The sequence below is a fragment of the Galeopterus variegatus genome, unplaced genomic scaffold, assembly GCF_000696425.1.
Source record: "Galeopterus variegatus unplaced genomic scaffold, G_variegatus-3.0.2 Scaffold6, whole genome shotgun sequence".
NCBI lineage: Eukaryota > Metazoa > Chordata > Mammalia > Dermoptera > Cynocephalidae > Galeopterus > Galeopterus variegatus.
The window spans coordinates 1,625,621-1,645,588 of record NW_007726117.1 but is presented as its reverse complement, the minus strand read 5'-3'; the positions used below and the strand labels follow the sequence as shown (position 1 = coordinate 1,645,588).

General features: G+C 42.4%; 1 protein-coding gene across 1 annotated transcript in view; it reads right to left on the bottom strand.

Annotated features, from left to right (window-relative positions):
* ZYG11A (zyg-11 family member A, cell cycle regulator) overlaps positions 1 to 5,015 on the bottom strand; it is a 64,392-nt gene extending 59,377 nt beyond the window's left edge. The window contains exon 1 of the mRNA XM_008580784.1: positions 4,929 to 5,015. Coding sequence (XP_008579006.1) covers positions 4,929 to 5,015 — 87 coding nt within the window. The remainder of the gene's footprint in view (positions 1 to 4,928) is intronic.
* Between the last annotated feature and the right edge of the window lie 14,953 nt (positions 5,016 to 19,968).

Genomic DNA, 19,968 nt, shown 5'->3' with positions numbered 1-19,968 from the left:
TGCCTCCTAGCACAGTGTCCTATACAAAATAGGCAATCAACATTTGGTGAACTCATTTTTTCTTATAGTAGACATCGAAGGTAAAATTAAAAATAAAAGTTTGGGGCTGGCTGATTAGCTCAGTTGGTTAGAGCTTGGTGTTAGAACACTAAGGTCAAGGGTTCCCATACCAGCCACCTGTAAAAATAAATAAAAGTTTGATAGAATGTCATCTAGAAATGTAGATGAAATAATAGAGTTAGAAAAACCATCATTTTGCAACCATCAGAGTATTAATTAATTCAGGCAAGAATTAATAAAAGCTAAAATGACTGGGTGAAATTCTGAGAAGGAACAGGCTATTTACATAGTCTAAAAGTATTTCCCCACAAACGAGGTATTCATCACAATCAGAAAAATAGTAACTTAAAAAGGCCAGCCCGTGGCTCACTCGGTAGAGTGCGGTGCTGATAACACCAAGGCCACGGGTTCGGATCCTATATAGGGATGGCTGGTTTGCTCACTGGCTGAGCGTGGTGCTGACAACACCAAGCCAAGGGTTGAGATCCCCTTACCGGTCATCTTTTTAAAAAAAAAAAAGAAAAGCAAGCTTTAGGACAAGAATATTACCAGAGATCAAGATACACATTTCATGGTGATAAAAGGGCAAATTCACCAAGAATTAACATTTTTAAATGTATATGCATCTACCAACAGCTTCAAAATTCATGGAGAAAAAATTAAAAGGATAAAAAGAAAAATCCACAATTACAGTTGGAAATTAACACTTGCCCACCTTTCAGTAACTAAGAAAAACAGATGGAAAAACAGTAATCCAGATTAACATTATTAACCAACTTGACCTCACTTCATAGAATGAGTACTACATCTAACTGTAGAATACATATTCCTTTTAAAAGCACTCACTCACCAAGAAAGATCATATCAGAACCATAACATAAATCTCAATAAATGTAAATGTACTGTAATCATAGTATGATTTTTGACAACAATACATGAGAAGTCAATAACAAAAAAGATAGGTAGAACATCCCCAAATATTTGGGAACTAAGCAATATACTTCTGCATATTCCATGGGTCAAAGAAGAAGTCACAGTAGAAATTAGAAAATATTTTGAGCAATCTATCAAAATTCACGGGAGTTAACCAGTATTGGAGAAAATGTACAGCTCTAAATGTTTATATTAGAAACTAGAAAGGTATATTAGTAATGACCTTTTCATTCTCTGTACCAGCCAACTGCCAAAAAACAAAAACAAAATTGATTGAGTTTCCACTTAAAGAGATAAAAGCAAAATTAAACAAAGTAAACAGAAGGAAATTAAGATACAAGCAGAAATCAATAAAAGGGAAAAAAGATGTACAATGGATGTAATCAAAGCCAACAGTTGTTTTTTTAAAAGATTTAATACTAAGGGCCGGCCCTGTGGCGCACTCGGGAGAGTGCAGGGCTGGGAGCGCAGCAACGCTCCCGCCGCGGGTTCGGATCCTGTATGGGACTGGCCGGTGCGCTCACTGGCTGAGCGCGGTGCGGGTGACACCACACCAAGGGTTGTGATCCCCTTACTGGTCACGAAAAAGACAAAAAAAAAAAAAAAAAAAAAAAGATTTAATACTAAATCTCTACGTACAATGACCAACGGGGGAAAAAAAGAGAGAAAAACACAAATTACCAATACCAGGAACAAAAGAGGAATATCATTACAGATACCATAAGCATTAAGGGAATAATAAAAAAAAAAACCCTATGAACTATTTTATGCCAAAAAATTTAATAATTCAGATGAAATGGAAAAATCCCTTGAAAAACCGACAATCTGTTTAGTAAATGCATACACATTTAGGAATGTTACGTCCTCTTGATGAACTGACCCTTTTCAAAATATAAAATAAGGTATATGAATAGCCCTATATAATTAAATTCTTCTCCCAGAGAAACAGATATAATATGTAACAGATGTAATTAAAAACCTTCCCTAGGGCCGGCCCGGTGGCGCACTACTGTGCACCGCTTGGGAGCGCAGCAGCACTCCCGCCGAGGGTTCAGATCCCACATACAGACCGGTTCCCGCTCACTGGCTGAGCGAGGTGCAGGTGCAACACTGAGGGTTGCGATCCCGTTGCTGGTCCCGGTCCAGTACGGGCGCGACACTGAGGGTTGTGATCCGTTGCCGGACACGAAAAAAGACAAAAAAAAAGGAAAAAAAAACCTTCCCTAAAAGAAATTAAATGGCTTCACTGGTGCATACTATTAAACACAAAGAAATAATACCAATCCTACACAAACTCAAAAACAGAAGAGGACAGCATTAACTTGATACCAAAACCAGGTAAAATATTTCTACAGAGCAATACCCCTAATAAACATGGACATAAAAATACTCAACAAAATATTAGCAAATATAATCCTGCGATATACAACAAATTAATGATACATCATGACAGATGGGGTTTATTCCTAGAATATAACTTCATAATGAAATTTAAAATAAAAAAATAATATTAACAGAGGGACCAGTTTTACTTCCATTGATTACAATGCAGCCTTATAAACCCCAAAGTCACAGGTTTGGATCCTGGCACTGGCTAGCCGCCAGGGGGAAAAAAAAAGAACATTAATGGAACAAGAAAAAAACTGTATCTTTAATACAAATGCCAAGAAAATTTTGACAAGATAAATTTTTAACACACATCATGATGTTAAAAAAAAACTTGGAAACGAGGAATAGAAGGAAGCTTCTTTAATTTGACAAAGGGCATTCTCAAAACACCTACAGCCAACATCATACTTAGGAAAGATCTAGAAAATTAAGATGTCCACTCTCATCACCACTTTTTTTCCATCACCACTTTTCTTTAACATTGTAGAGGAGGTCTTAGAAAACACAATTTTAAATGAAAAACTGCCATTTGCAACAACATGGGTGGACCTAGGGAGAATTATATTAAGTGAAACGAGCCAGGCACAGAAAGAGAAATGTCACATGTTCTCACTTATTTGTGGGAGCTAAAAATAAATAAATAAATACACAAATAAACTGGGAGGGGGTAGGGAAGAAGACACAACAATTACAATTCCTTGAAGTTGATAGGACAAGTTAACAGATACCAGGTTGTGGGGAGGGAGGGGGGGAGGGATGAGGGAGGGAGGTTTCGGTAATGGACCACAATAATCAACCACATTGCATATTGACAAAATAAAATTAAATTTAAAAAAAAACCCCACAATTTTAAAAGAGATAAAAGGTATAGACTGGAAAGGAGGAAGTAAGGCAGATGACATGACTGCTTAGAAAATCTTAAGAAATCTACAAAAAAAAAAAAAAAACAACTCAGAAAACAAGTGACTGTAGCAAGGCTGTAGGATACCAGATCAATATACAAAAATCAATTTTATGTATTTCTATATACAACACAAGTTTATGCATAGTTTTAAAAATGTTCACAATAGTATCAAAAACAGGGATAAATTACTTAAAACTACGAAACACTGCTAAGAGAAAATTAAAGACGACATAAATATATGGAGATAAATATTTTTATAAATGTCATAGGGAAATGTATTCACGCATTATTTGCGTAATTAAAATAACTAAAAATAAATAAAATCTGGGGGGGCTGGCCGGTTAGCTCAGTTAGCTAGAGCGGGATGTTACAACACCAAGGTCAAGGGTTCGGATCCCCGAACCAGCCAACCGCCAAAAAAAAAAAAAAAAAGTTAAAAATGAAACAAAACTAAATAGATAAATTCTTACAAAGAAAACGAGACAGAGAAAATGGATTGACATAATCGCTTTTGTAAAGAAATCTTGTTTCGACTCCACTTAATGGCAGCAAAAACTGTGCTTGAGTCACTACTAGCGCATAGATAAAAATCCTGCTTTTTCATTAGCTACCAACAAATTTACAAATTATATAGTAGCTTTTACAAGTGAGTCCAAAAGATTATAGGCTAGACCTTGGCAGGGCACAAAGTCTTCAACAAGTCGTTAGCAATAAAGTAAAACCTTAATCAGAATATTTCTTTCCTCTGTAGTAATTTTGGGTTAAGCCCTCACCGCTAGATTTTGAGTTCTCAGAGGATGGCCCATGGGGCATTGCTGAATGTAGTCTGACGTCAGAACACCCGAAGTCAAGTTCAAGTACAAATCAACTAAGTTTCAGGCTACAAAGGACTAAAGATTACCAAAATGCTTAAGAAATGCGACACTTCACACACAGTGGGCACTAAATAATCTTTGGAGTGCATTGTGCTTAGAGCTTACTTTAACAGGCACTAAGGTGGGGGAGGCGGACAACACGTGGAACCGAAGGAATCTCAGTCATCTGAGTTCCAGTTCCCCCAGCCCGGCTCAGAAGGGGCTTCCTGTAAGGTTCCCGGACCTAAGGCTTCGGGTAGTAGGTGCCGAAGGGTCACAGCCTCTGGGGAGGGCCACGTCCACAACGCACGTGGGAAACGGCCAAAGTTTGGGGCATTTGGGTTAATCACGACAATGATAATCGCCACCGTCTACTCCGAGCCAAGCCGAGTGCTATGCTTAGCATCTACGTCTAAGTCTACACCACCGTGCAGGGTTGCCGGTTCCGCCACGTACAGATAAGAGTCCGAGTTCTGAGGCGGGGCTCGCCCAAGTCACACGAGACTCAGGACTCGGCTCTTGCCGCGCCGCCTCAGCCGCGCAAAGTCGACGCCCTTGGCCCGGGGGCTCGGGCGCCCGGGACAGGCAACTCCCGTGCAGCGCCCTGTCCACCTTCCCCCACGCACTTCCCTGACGACGACCGGGGCCTGGCAGGTCTCCAGACCTCATCTCCGCGTCGGCCAAACTCCCTAACAAGTGTCTCCGCGGCATCCCGGACGGCTCGCCACTCTCTCCGGAGTCGGGCGTCGAGCCGAGATTCGCACCCCGGCCCCCGCCCCGGTGCTCACCTGCACCACGCAGCAACCCAGGGTATCCTGAACGTCTGGAGGGACGATGTTCCGGGGCGAAAGGCCCGGGTGCAAGAAGTGGACCATGGCGACCCCCGCCCGCGAGGTATTTAGAAGACAGCGGGCGTCGAGCGGGAGCCCGCCGAGCCCCCCCCCGCCCCCACCCCGAGACTGAGGCCGCCCCACCAGTCACCCAACTCCTACGCACCCCTCTGAGACCAGCCTCCCTCAGACTCCTTCCTACCTCAGGGCTTGTCGCACATACCTGACGCTCCTCAGCGGCCTTCTCGTGGACCAGCTCTGTGGAGTTGAAGAACAGTGTTAAAAAGTGTTTTCAGGGGCCGGCCCGTGGCTCACTTGGTAGAGTGCGGTGCTAATAACACCAAGACCCCGGGTTCGGATCCCACATACGGATGGCCGGTTCGCTCACTGGCTGAGCATGGTGCTGACAACACCAAGTCAAGGGTTAAGATCCCCTTACCGGTCATCTTTAAAAAAAAAAAAAAAGAAAAAGTGTTTTCAGAGACCGTGTCCCTGAAGGCCTGGCAACAGCACCTCTCACATAACAGTCCTCTCTTGAGACAGGATAAATCATAACTCCTTGAGACATTGGATAAATCAAGTATCAGAACCACTTCTGCGGGCCGGCCTGTGGCTCACTCGGTAGAGTGTGGTGCTGATAACACCAAGGCCGCGGGTTGGGATCCTATATAGGGATGGCCGGTTTGCTCACTGGCTGAGCGTGGTGCTGACAACACCAAGCCAAGGGTTGGGATCCCCTTCCCGGTCTTTTTTTTTTAAAAAAAAAAAAAAAAAAAAACCCCTTTTCCCCTTGAAAGAAAAAAAAAAAAAAAAAAAACCCCTTTTCCCCTTGAAAGAAAAAAAAAAAAAAAAAAAACCCCTTTTCCCCTTGAAAGAAAAAAAAAAAAAAAAAAAACCCCTTTTCCCCTTGAAAGAAAAAAAAAAAAAAAAAAAACCCCTTCCCCCCTTTAAAAAAAAAAAAAAAAAAAAAGAACCACTTCTGCCCTTGTAAGTACACAAAACGAAAACGAAACATGGACGAGTATCCAGGGGGGAAAAAAACTACTCTGCTTTCTTTTTACCTAAAAGTACCAAGAAGACACTTATAACCTGCTCCAAGAAAGAAGACCAGTAAATTAGTACACTTTAGCTAATTTAAGAGAAAATATGGACATAGGAAATATAGGAAAGGAAAGATCTCAGAGTATAAACCTCGGAGTTTGAATCCTGAGTTGGAAGACCGGCTTAGCCATCTACTGACTTGTGAACCCCAGGCATGATTCTTGATTTATCTCACCAGGTTAACGTAAGTATTAAATAAGGCAATGTATTGGCACATAACAAGCCCTTAATAAATAGACTCGAGTGTTAAAATTATCTTTCAAGTAGGAATAACTTTGCAATATGCTTTCCTTTCACTGTTTTTTGTTGTTGTTGTTGTTTTAATTTAAACCTCTTACTAAAAAAAAAGAAGCCTGCGCAGTGTCAACCACATTTATTTTACCCACATGGAAGCTGGAGAACTGAGAGATTAAATAGACAAATTTTACTCAGCTGGTGAGTGGCCAACCTGGGAGTCAAAATCGAATTTTCTAACTCCATGTACAATCGATACACTTTTTGTTTTATTTATTTATTTTTCTTTTTTCTTTTCTTTTTTTTTTTTTTTTCAAGATGACCGGTAAGGGGATCTTAACCCTTGACTTGGTGTTGTCAGCACCACGCTCAGCCAGTGAGGGAACCGGCCATCCCTATATAGGATCCGAACCCGTGGCCTTGGTGTTATCAGCACCACACTCTCCCGAGTGAGCCATGGGCCGGCCCTTACACTTTTTGTTTTAAAGTGTGCAATTCCGTATCTTATCTATCCTCAAATTTCTAACACCTCCTCCCCCTTCCACACTCTCACCTTCCTCTTTCACCGAGAAAAGCAATCAAAAAAGGACATCCCAACCTCCACCACATCTACTCACCTACCTGTATACACTCTCTGCTTTTTGTTCACTCCTCTTGCTATGAACTGTTTATACTTGTATCTAAGGCCAACTCCGGAACTTGTACCCTAGGTCCCATCCACTGTTGCTTACTCAAAGACATCATCCAGCAAAGTCCTTTCTCCTGCATTATTAATTTTTTCCTCTTTCTTCGATCATTTCCATCAGCATATAAATAAGTTGATACTTCTCCCATAATTAAAAATAAGAAATAACTCTTCTGACCCAATTTCTCTCTGCAGGTATTTCCTGCATATCTCTTCTCCCCCTTACAGTGAAACTTCTCCAAAATGTGGTCTGTACTTTCTGTCTTCAGTTCTTCTACCATTTTGTCTTTCACCCCTGCAACTCCACTAAACCATTGTCTTTAATTTCCAATTTGCCAAATTCAATGGTCCCTTCTTATTCCTCTTCTTATTTGACTTGGTGATCATTTCTATTTATTTATTTATTTATTTTATTATTATTATTTTTTTTTTTTCCTTTTTGTCTTTTTTCGTGACCGGCAACGGATCGCAACCCTCAGTGTCACGCCCGTACCGGACCGGGACCGGCAACGGGATCGCAATCCTCGGTGTTGCACCCACACCTCGCTTAGCCAGTGAGCGGCCGGTCTGTATGTGGGATCCGAACCCTCGGGGGAGCGCCGCCACACTCCCAAGCGGTGCACTGTAGCAGTGCGCCACCGGGCCGGCCCTATTATTATTATTTTTTAAAGATGACCGGTAAGGGGATCTTAACCCTTGACTTGGTGTTGTCAGCACTACGCTCAGCCAGTGAGCGAACCGGCCATCCCTATATAGGATCTGAACCCGTGGACTTGGTGTTATCAGCACCACACTCTACCGAGTGAGCCACGGGCCGGCCCCTTATTTATTTATTTTTGGCAGGTGGTCAGTATGGGGATCCAAACCCTTGACCTTGGTGCTATCAGCACTGCACTCTAACCAAGAGAACTAACTGGCCTGCCCTTATAAAAATATTTATTTATTTATTTTTGGATGATCATTTCTTCTTCCCTAAAATCTTTGATCCCTTGGCTTCCAGGACACACCTTCTCCTTGTCCCCTATTCCTTTCTCTTTCTTCTTTCTCTCTCTCTCTTCTCCTACCTCTAGCTGCTCCTTCTCATCCTCCTGATTTCTCATCACCCAGATTTCTAAATCTTGGTAGACCCCAGGACTCAGTGCTTATATACCTCTTCTCTAACTATTCTCTCTTACTAGGTGGTTTTATCCAGTTTGATAACTTTAACAGCAATCTTAGATCCCTGTACTGGCCAGCAGCCAAAAAATAAGATAAAGTAAAATAATAGAATAAAATATGGGCCAGCCCGTGGCTCACTCGGGAGAGTGTGGTGCTGATAACACCAAGACCCGGGTTCGGATCCCATATAGGGATGGCCAGTTAGCTCACTGGGTGAGCGTGGTGCTGACAACACCAAGCCAAGGGTTAAGATCCCCTTACCGGTCATCTTTAAAAAAAAAATAATAATAATAATAGAATAAAATAAAATATAGCAATCTTGGGCACTGCTGATTAGCTTAGTTGGTTAGAGTTGTAACACCAACTTCAAAGGTTCAGATCTCTGAACTTGGCCAGCTGTCAGAAAAAAGCAATCTATGTGCTGATGTTTCATTATTTTATATATCTAGTCTACCCCTTGCTTTTGAACTTCAGACTCATTCAACTGTCTATTAAACATATCCACTGAGTCATCTAGAAGGCCTCCCCATCTCCAAATGTAAACTCCTGATGTCAGGGCCAGCCCGTGGCTCACTCAGGAGACTGTGGTGCTACTAACACCAGGGCCACGGGTTTGGATCCTACGTAGGGGTGACCAGTTGGCTCACTGGCTGAGCGTGGTGCTGACAGCACCAAGCCAAGGGTTAAGATCCCCTTACTGGTCATCTTTTAAGGAAAAAAAAAAAAAAACTCCTGATGTCCTCCCCCAAACCTACTTTTCCTGCCAATCTTCCCCATCTCAGTACATGGCAAATCCTTCCTTTCAGTTGCTTATACCAAAAACCATGTTTTTGGTGGCTGACTGTTAAGGGGATCCAAACCCTCAACCTTATTATCAGCACCACGCTCTACCCAAATGAGCAGTGGGCCAGCCTGAAAATCATTCTTCAGTCCTCTTTTTTGCTTATATCCCGTATACTATCTGTTAGGAAATCCTGTCAGCTCTATCTTCAAAATATATCTAGAGACTGTCTATGTCTTACACCTGTTCCGTGTTGCTTTTGTTGCTCTGCCCCCCACGGATTTGTCACCCCACTTCCCCTGAGTGATGGAGATGCAAAGGATTACTCAAAGCCCATCTCTTCTGAGCAGTGAGAGGCCCCGAAGCGGTTAACTTCCCTTGGGAATGCTCCAGTGAGAGGCATCCCTTCCTTGGGAAATTAACCCCCAATTGGGGTTCTCTTCCTGCATTTATTTTCCAGACCAGGAAGGCACAGGAAGAGGCACAGGTGGGGTTATAGTTTAACAATATAGGCTGGTAACTTTCAGTGAAACAAGCCAGATGACATTATAGTAAGACTATCAACAAAAGCTTGATCTTAGCAAACATTCCTTCTTATAGCAATTTCTCAGTATCTTTACATAACAATCAGTAACTAGTCTAGCCTTGAGCCAGCAACCTTGCCATGCCACAAATCTTTATCTTGCACCAGAGACTTTATAGCCTGAGGAAAATTTCCAGTCCTCCGCAAGGTCAATATTTGAAACTGCCAGGCTTTGGAAAACCAGGCTCTGTGAAGTACATATGCTTTATAGTATATTCCACAGTTCCATTACTGCCATCCTGGTCCCAGCCCTGTCATTACCCACTTGGTTCTTTACCATATCCTCCTATCTGGTTTTCCAGGTTACACCTTTGTTCCATTAAAACAAAAGGTGTTCCCTTAAAACGAAGGTGTTCTATTCTTTTTTGGCAGCTGGCCAGTGTAGGGATTGAATCCTGGACCTTCACGTTATCAGCACCATGCTGTAACCAATTGAGCAAACCATACAGCCCCTTAGAATCTATTCACACAGCAGCTAGAGGGATCATTTTAAACCAAGCATGTCACCCCTCTCCCGAAAACCCTCCAATACCTTTCCATTTCACACAGAATAAAATGAAAGTCTTGAGGATGGTGCGCTACAAGATTCTACATAATCTGTTCTCCCCATGCCCTACCTCTCTAACCTCATCTTTTGCCACTTTCCCCATTACTTATTCCATTCCAGCACGTTTGTACCCCTTGCTGTTCTAATGGCTGTCTCTCTTACTTTAGCTATCCTTATGGCTGGCTCTCTTCATTCAAATTTTTGCTCAAATGTTGCCTTATCAGCAAGGACTTCCCTGACTTTGATACATTAAATAGCAACCCTCACTACCATCATCATACCCTCCCCACATTTCTTGTCTCTCTTCTTTTGCTTTCCTGCTTATTACTATTTGTCATGCTATATGTTTATTTTATTTTGGCATATTTTGTGCCTCCTCCCACTAGGAAAAAATATAAACCGCATGAGGGCAGGGACTTTGTTTTGTTATATTCCCAGGCCAAAAACAGTGCCTAACTTATAGAAGGTGGTCAATAATATTTGTTTATGCTATTTTTATATGTCAGTTATACCTTAATACAAAAAAGTATTGAAAAATACATGAGATGGCTACCTGAAAAAAAAATGAATTGTAGCTGTAAAGGTTGCTTTCTCCCCCAAAATCAGAGACAAGGTTGCATCTATTTAGGGAAAGGCAAGTTGTGACAAAACATGTCTTCTATTCCTTCCTCCTCCAGTGTCCTGTACAGCTGCCCCCACCTATTTTTCGGTGTCCACTTCAATTTAACAAACATTTTGGGGGGATTTAGTCTATGGTCCTAATTGATCTATTTCCAGACTCATCCCTTCCAATCCTTTGCCCACTTACATTGAGTGCTTCATCTAAAACACAAATCTGATCACCATTTTCCCCAGCTTAAAGCACTTCCATGGCTCCCCGTTGTCCTCCGAATGAAATCCAAACTTCTTGGGATGGTTTTAGATGGTCCTTCATGATCTGGCTCCTGGTCACCTCTCTATCTTAAACCATCAGTATTTCCCTGTTATAACCTTTCCTTTGACCATTGTGTACTGAAATTGTTTCAGTTCTAGGAGTATATTAGTGCACATTCATTGATTAATAAGACTTACATCCTAGGGAGCGGTAGAGTGAGCAACAATGAATGTGCCTCTCCCAAGGGTGGTACAAGTACCTCCCCCTAGGATGTAATTCCTATTAATCCTTCAGGTCTTATGTAGATGAGACTCCTAGAAAACCTTCACTGACATGCCCCACCCTCTTCCTGCCAAACTCTGAAGAACAGACAGGGAAAGGATAATTCAGATACAGATAACTTGGGAAGTTTAAAAAAATCAAACACCTGAAATTAAAATAGAAAACCATAGGGCCGGCCCGGTGGCGCACTGGAGAGTGCGCCGCTTGGGAGCACGGCGGCGCTCCCGCCAAGGGTTCGGATCCCATGTGGAGACCGGTTCCCGCTCACTGGCTGAGCGCGGTGCGGGCGCAACACCGAGGGTTGCGAGCCCATTGCCAGTCCCCAGTATGGGCGCGACACCGAGGGTTGTGATCCCGTTTACCAGTCAGTAAAAAAGACAAAAAGGGCTCACTGGCTGAGCGCGGTGCGGGCGCAACACCGAGGGTTGCGAGCCCGTTGCCAGTCCCCAGTATGGGCGCGACACCGAGGGTTGCGATCCCATTTACCAGTCAGTAAAAAAGACAAAAAGAAAAAAAAAAATAGAAAACCATAGTCAAGATGTCTTTAGATCAGGGCTGGATTTCTTTAAGAACTTTGTAAAATTTCTTTAGCTTTGTTGCCATGAAGTATAGGGGGAAAATCATGGGCTTTGATGTCAAAAAAGCGTTGGTTCAAATTCCAATTCTACCTCTCCTTTGGGCACTTAACCTATGAAATTCAGTTTCCTCTTCTGGTAAATGAGATAATAAAACGATAACACCAAACTTGCAGAATTTCAAATACTAAGTGTCTTAACACCCCATGTGTTATTTTTTCAGATAGGATGCTTTCTTTTCTTTTTTTTTTTATTTTAACTTCTCCACTTCTCAATATACGCTGTAGTTGATTTTCGTGTCCCTTTAGATAGAATACTTTCTTTTTTTTTTTTTTTTTTTTAAAAGATGACCGGTAAGGGGATATTAACTCTTGACTTGGTGTTGTCAGCACCACGCTCACCCAGTGAGTGAACAGGCCATCCCTATATGGGATCCGAACCCGGGGCCTTGGTGTTATCAGCACCGCACTCTCCCGAGTGAGCCACGGGCCGGCCCAGAATACTTTCTGGAAGAAAAAATTGTGGGGCCGGCCCGGTGGCGCACTGGATAGTGCGCCGCTTGGGAAGCACGGCGGCGCTCCCGCCCGAGGGTTCGGATTCCACATACAGACCGGTTCCCGCTCGCTGGCTGAGCGAGGCGCGGGAGCAACGCCGAGGGTTGCGATCCCGTTGCCGGTCCCGGTCCGGTGCGGGGGCGACACTGAGGGTTGCGATCCGTTGCCGGACACGGAAAAAGACAAAAAAAAAAAAAAAGAAGAAGAAAAAATTGTGTGTTGATCTGTGGTTTTAAGCAAGTCATTTTCTGAGTATCAATCTCTTCACCTATAAAATGGTTTAAAGTGCTGGATCAGAGGATCTTTATCATTCTCTTAATCTCTCCCTTCCTTCACCTAATGTGTTCAATGTTTTCCAGGAATATATACTGAAATTAATGAATTAAAAATTAAATAGATAAATCATATTTCAAAAAGTAAAGACTAGCTATTAAGATTTGTGATTTACCCATACCTATGTCTGTTAGCCTTGCTTTATTTCTCCCATTGTAGTGATCAGCAGCAATGTTACTCACAGACCAGGCTTGGCTTGCTCTCTCACACTAAACAGAGGACCTGAAAAATCCAAAAGCTGGTGCAAGGATTGGAAGGTTTATTCAGATTACCGTTACTCAACTAACCAAGCAAATAAACAAAGAGAAAAGAGGAGCAGTGGGGTCCAGTTTATCCTAGTCCCAATCGGGGTGCCAACCTATTCCGCTGACATAGTAATGGATAGAAGCAGTTCTCCCCACTGTTGTCAGCACGAAACAAAGTACTGCCTAGATTTAAATCAGAGAAACAAAGCATAGCCAGGAGCCCTCCAAGGTGCACCTATACAGAACAGCAGAAGAGGGCTTGGAAAATCAGAAGCAAAGCATAGCTGGGAGCCCTCCAGGGTGCACCTACATAGTAGTGGATACAATCTAACCAAACAGCAGAAGAGGGCTCAGAAAATTAGAGAAAGGTAAAGAGAATTTTAGCGGCTTCCAGACTTCCAGTCACTGTGCAGTGTGGGAATGATACCCGCCACTGTCATGACTTCCCCGTCAGGGGGAACCTGCTCAAGCAAGATCTTCACAGTGTAGGACTGGCTTTCCCACCTCTGCTAGTTACCCATCAGGGCAAGAAGCTTGCGTCTTACAGGATGAGAGGAGTTTAAGCTGTAGTTGTCCAACAGTCACTTTAAAGAGGAAGAAAAGGGAAAAAAGGAGAGTAAAAGAGAATAAAGCATTGCCTTGTCAGAATTTAGGCCAGGGACTCCAGGAGATACTTACCATCAGCAGAGACCTGGGAGCAAAATTGTCCCAGTGGCCACTTGCCTCTTGCAGGTAGAGTCTTCTCTGGTGCCCAAAGATTTCCAATTTCCGCCAGTGATTAAATTAGGCTCTTGGATTCCAGTAATAGAAATGAACAGTGTACCCAGCAGTAAAGCAAGCAATGCTTTATTAAAAGAAGAGATAGACTATGCATAAGGGGGGCGGGGGGGGGGGGGGGGGGGGAGGGGAGGGAGGGAAGCGCCGCACGCGCCCCCCGCCCCCCCCCCCAGGGGAGTTGTTCAAGTTCTTTTATAGGGAAAGGAGTTAAGGGGTACAGGCCAGTGTCACCGGAGGTGGTCCATTCTGTTCTTCTTGGTTGCATTATGAGCACATGCTCAGTAGGTTCAAGGTGGCAGTGGTGTTCATCATTGTCACCCCAGAAAGGTCATTGTAGCAGTCACATTGATGTTTTGTGCACAGGTGGGAATTCCTAAAGGGGTCTTAAGGTTAATCTGTAACTTTTACAATTATGGTAAACAAACTTTGGGGAGGGGTTTTGCAACTCAGTAAATATCTGTTTCCTCTCTTCTCTCAGTCTATTTTATTAGGACAGCCCAGGAGGTAATCATTTGCCCTGAGGGTCTCATGCCTGAGGAGTGGAAAAGTAACAAAGTGTCCTCTGCAGGGAAAATGGAGTCGGTTTGTTTCACAGGCCTAGCCTTAGTCTGTTTCAGTAAGACCTTTATTATAGAAATAACCTGTCTAGGAAATGGAGAAAGGAACAACCACCGCGAGGAGTAGGGAGTGGCAGCAGCTTTAAACCGGAAAGGTTCAACCTGGGTTGAGGTCTCTCTGGAGGATTATTAATAAAAGGTCCCATGCTGAATTATTGAACTCTTGAAAAAGAGAGTGCTCCTGGGCAATGGAATTAGCTAGGGCAATGGTTCCCTAAAGCCGATTCACAGACTCGCTGTCCTTATTTGTCATACATAGGCAGAAAACGAATAAAATAAGGACAAGTAAACAAATACAACTAAATGCATCCCGTTTAACGCACTGTCCTTTATTCTGACACTGTCTTCCTACTTATTACTGTTAACTTTTTTAAGAATGAATTTATTAAGCCCCATTGGGAGGAAAAACTCTACCAACTTAGTTCTGACTGGTTGGGTGGGCCTGCGAATTAGTTGACAATAGACAGATTGTATGGGAGAAAAGTTTATTACACATGTTTGAGTACGTTATAGCAAGAGAAGCTCCTGGAACAGTTAGGGGTAAAGGTTTATATTCTGGCTTAATAAGGGGGAGATGGTGCTTAAAGCTTCAAAGAAGGGAAGAGACTCATGAGTCTCCTTTATATATTCCAAGGTCAGTGCCTCCAGGACTGGAGACCTCCCTGTGGGGGGAGGTATGGTTTGTGGCAGCTGACTATTGTAAAACTGTTCTAGTCAGACAAGGGAAGTTCAGATAAAATTTCGTTTTGCATTTTCTGCAGCTCAGATGTTTTCATTCTGAAGTAATCTCTATACCAGCTTGGTGGGTTGTTGGGGCTTTACAACTGCATATTCTTGGGAAGACATTTTCTGCTCTCTAAAATCTTATGCACCTGCAATAATGACAATGAGGGCAAGGTGAGGTTGATAATCATAAACTTAGAAAGCTGTCAATGGGCTCAATTTTGGGGGACAGGAAAAACGTGTGAAAGGAAATGGCATTTGGGATTGGCCATATTGGTTAAATTGGATTCTTCCCCCTTTTTAGCACAGTGATTAAGAACATGGATTTCAGAGCCTGACAGAACCTGAGTCTGATGTGTGCCTCTGACACTTAACACCTTGTGATCATGGCAAAATTATTCAATACCTCACAATTTCCTTCTTTGAATAATTATCTTCTTTTCAAAGTTGTCACAAAGCTTAGCTGGGAAAATATACATAGGGTTAGCATAGTGCTCGCCTTGATACATTCTAGCTACATTGGAATTCCAAGTCAATCATTGGGATCTACTTGTTTTTTTTTTTTTTTTTTTTTTTTTTTTTTTTGCACCTGGCCATTTCTGGGATCCAAACCTGTGACCTTGGTGTTGTGAGAAACACCCTCACCCGTCCAAGGCCAAAGGATGGACACAGAGACAAGAAGTATAGCGAAGCAAGGTACAGCAGAGACTTTAATTACAGCCTTGCAAGGTTCGGGTGGCTGACGGGCAGGCACAGGGAAGAGGGCTGCAACAAGCGATTTATTCCCTAGTGCGCAGGTCCCTGCCCCCACCTTCTCATTGGTTGGGGTGCATAGTCTTCCCGGATGACGTCTAAGAGAACCCCAATTTACTACCCCCTGGTAAGAAATTTCTTTTGTCTGAGGGCTCAGGACAAGCCAGCGAAAAAGACCCACCCAAAACCCTATGAAAGGAGAAACCTCAGGAAATGAAGAGAACAATTAAGGGTTGGTAACTCATTACCATCTCAAGGACAACTTTATCTATTCAGCAACGCCCCCAGGAATGGGCTGGACCAGTCAGACAGCTTTTGGGCTGGGCCTGAATTATTTCTGAAAATGAATCACTTAGGTTATTTCTCACAGTGTCACAAGGCTGCGCTCTAACCAACTGAGCTAACTGGCCAGCCATATTAGTGGTATTTGAAAAGTTTTTTTTTTTTTTTTTTTTTTTGGCAATTGGCTGGGGCAGGGATCCAACCCAAACTCTTGACCTTGGTGTTATAACACCGCGCTCTAATTAACTTAGCTAACCGGCCACCCCTATTTGAAATTATAAAACCCTTATAATAGTACTACTTGGCACTTGGTGCTAATTGATTGACCCCAAATCCTATACTATGTATGGTTGATCTGTTCCCATAGATCTTTAAAGGGGAAGACCCTTTAACTCCACTGCTAGTATCCACAAACAACGAAGTGGTTTATTTTATGAATCAGTTTTGGACGGCTTTTGACTATACCTTTTTCCTTATATTCTACGGAGATTGTACAAAGATTCTACAGAATGAGGACTCCTTTGTCAAGAGTGTGTAGGTTTTAGGCCGGCCCGTGGCTCACTCGGTAGAGTGCGGTGCTAAGACCACCAAGGCCACGGGTTCGGATCCTATATAGGGATGGCTGGTTAGCTCACTGGCTGAGCGTGGTGCTGACAACACCAGGCCAAGAGTTGAGATCCTCTTACCAGTCATTTTTAAAAAAAAAAAAAAAAAAAAGAGTGTGTAGGTTTTAATCTACACAAGTTTCTCTGTTTGCTATCTGTATGATAGCAGTCATTTGACCTCAGTAGGCTTCCCCTCATCTGTAAAATGGGGATAATTATCTTTCCTCAGAAGATATTTTGGGGCCGACCCTGTGGCACTCGGGAGAGTGCGGTGCTGGGAGCGCAGCAGCGCTCCCGCCACGGGTTCGGATCCTATATGGGGATGGCCGGTGCGTTCACTGGCTGAGCGCGGTACGGCCGGTCACAAAAAAGACAAAAAAAAAGAAGATATTTTTGTGTTGGGCTGGCCCGTGGCTCACTCGGGAGAGTGCAGCGCTGTTAGCACCGAGGCCGCGGGTTCGAATCCTACATAAGGATGGCCGGTGCGCTCACTGGCTGAGCGTGGTGCAGACCACACCATGCCGAAGGTTGCGATCTACTTACCGGTCAAAAAAAAAAGAGAAAATATTTTGTGTTAAATAATGTATATTCCTCATCATTCATAATCTTTCCAGTTTTGAAGGGCCTTGTTTAAGACTGAAATGATGAGACCTAGAATTAGGTAGAAAATGTGTTTGGCAACTTCTTATCCTTCATATGCAAATATGACAGTCACACTCTAAGAACGTGATTGTAATGGTTTCTTTTATAATGAGTATTAAAGTGACAGGAGAGGTAAAGTTTTTTGTTCTCAGCTCTTAGATTCACATTCCAATCTAGGAGAGACACTCTTCAGAAGCAACCCTTGACAAGGGGAATTTTATTTTAGGTGGCTGATCAGTACAGGGATCCAAACCTTTGACTTTGGTGTTACAAGGTGGCACGCTAACTGGCCAACCCTGCATAAGGATTTTAAACAGCTGTCCTACTGAATGCACAGGAGTAAGCCATTCATCTGCAACATGGCCACTGGTGCCATCTCCCCAGGCCCCTCCAAAGGCTGGCTTCTGGAAGCTGAGAGCTCTATGATTATCCCCACCCTATGACTTGCTCTTTCATAGGCTGGAACCTGTATAAAGGCTTAATTTTGAGACTGCATTAGAATCTTAAATTATGAGACAAAAATGATTAATGTGAGTGTTCATGGTTTCCACCTTTTGCTCCCTCTTCTCAGTTTGAGGAATTATGCATATAGACCAGTTCATTGGACTTTTATGATGGAGATTGAGGATGGGAATAGGAGACAGAAGGGTAAAAGGGAGGAAAAAGAGGACTTTAGGCAGGAAAGATTTAAGATAATCAGCATAATAAAAACTGCAAGTGGGGGACGGGGGAAGAATAAAGGAAGGCTTAATTTTTTTCCTTTTTCTTTTTTGAAGTGATGGCTGCATACAACACAGCTCAACTTGTTAAATATTAGCCAAAGGAATTTATCCTCCTCACTATATATATGGCCCATAGTAACAGTCACTATTAAGTGACTTTCTGGACATATAAGGTTTAAAAAAGTTAATAATGATAAAAATTATAATAAAACTACATTTTTAAAACCCTACAATCAACCTAATACATCTAATCTTTTTGTTTATATTAGTGAAACAGTAGTATTGGTAGTGATCATTAACAGTTCTACAGCATCAAAGCACAAGTGCTGCCCTATAATACCATCCTGGACAATTTCCACTTCCCTCCTTGGTGCCTGTTCTTTTCTGTACCATTCATTTGATGCTTAATCACATATTGCCAAAGAGCTAAGAAATCTCATGCTATTGTGCCACAATATGGTGGATTGGAAATTAATTTGTGGTTGGTTTTTTAGTGGCTGGCCAGTATGGGGATCCGAGCCCTTAACCTTGGTGTTATAACACTGTGCTAACCAACTGAGTTAACCAGCCAGCCCCTGTACTGGAAATTTGGAAATAAAAATCATAGTGCAGTCTGTCACTGGCTTGCTGTGACTTGGGCAAACTCACTTTACTTAAGACCTATTTTCTTTAACTATACAGTGAAGGTTCTAAAATTAAATCACTAAGGATTCTTCCTGGCCATGGAGTTCTTATATAATACTTTGTTTTTTGTATATCGTACTTAAACAATATAGATTATAACAGATAATTATCTCAATATTTGTGTGGTTGAATGTCAACCTAGATATTATTTTCTCCAGGAAGTCTTCTTGGACAGTCTAATGGGTATCCATTAGAATATGGTCTCTGTGCTCTATAGCAAGCACTGTGGACTGGTCTGTAATACACTGTTAAATAATATTTATCTATTTATTTAATATTTATTCTTTTCCACTAAATTTAAGTTCCCTGAGGTATTTATATGTTAAGTTCCAACACTTAAACAGTACCAAGCACAGTTATTTAATGAAATGAATCAATGACACTCCAGCACTAAAAATGTATGGAGAAAAACTATGGACTTTTTCAAAAAAACAATTGTTGCAAGTAGATCACTAAGGAATCTGAAGCTTACATTAATATTAAATTTTAAGATAAATGTCTAAAATCAAAGTAGACAAGACACACTTCATGTAAAATTTACAACATTTATTTACTCAGGCAAAAAAAAAAATCCCAAAACAAAAATCTGTACACACAACATTAATACTTAAGTGATGTCCTGGTTTAAAATATAGCATGATCCATGTACAAAATACTCCCATTCATCTGGCCATAGTGAGAACAGTGCCTTCAGTCCAGATAAGTGAGTCTTATCTGAAATATACACACACTACATTTTCCAATGAATTTTTCATATCCTTCTAAAGGAGTTAAACACGTCCATCAGACTTCAAGCAGAAGATAGCTTTTCTCACAAAGTCAGTGAGAATTTGACAGTTGAGATTCTACAAAAGTCAGGGACTTAAAAACTTTATTTATTTTTTTAAAGATGACCGGTAAGGGGATTGCAACCCTTGGCTTGGTGTCGCCCGCACCGCACTCAGCCAGTGAGCTCACCGGCCATCCCTATATAGAATCTGAACCCGCGGTGGCAGTGCCGCTGCGCTCCCAGCGCTCCACTCTCCTGAGTGAGCCACGGGGTCAGCCCAAGAGGATCTTAACCCTTGTCTTGGTGTTGTCAGCACCACACTCAGCCAGTGAGCAAACCGGCCATCCCTATATAGGATCCGAACCCGTGGCCTTGGTGTTATCAGCACCACACTCTCCCGAGTGAGCCACTGGCCGGCCCCATAATATCCTCCCATTTCTTTTTTTTTTTTTTTTTTTTTAAAGATGACTGG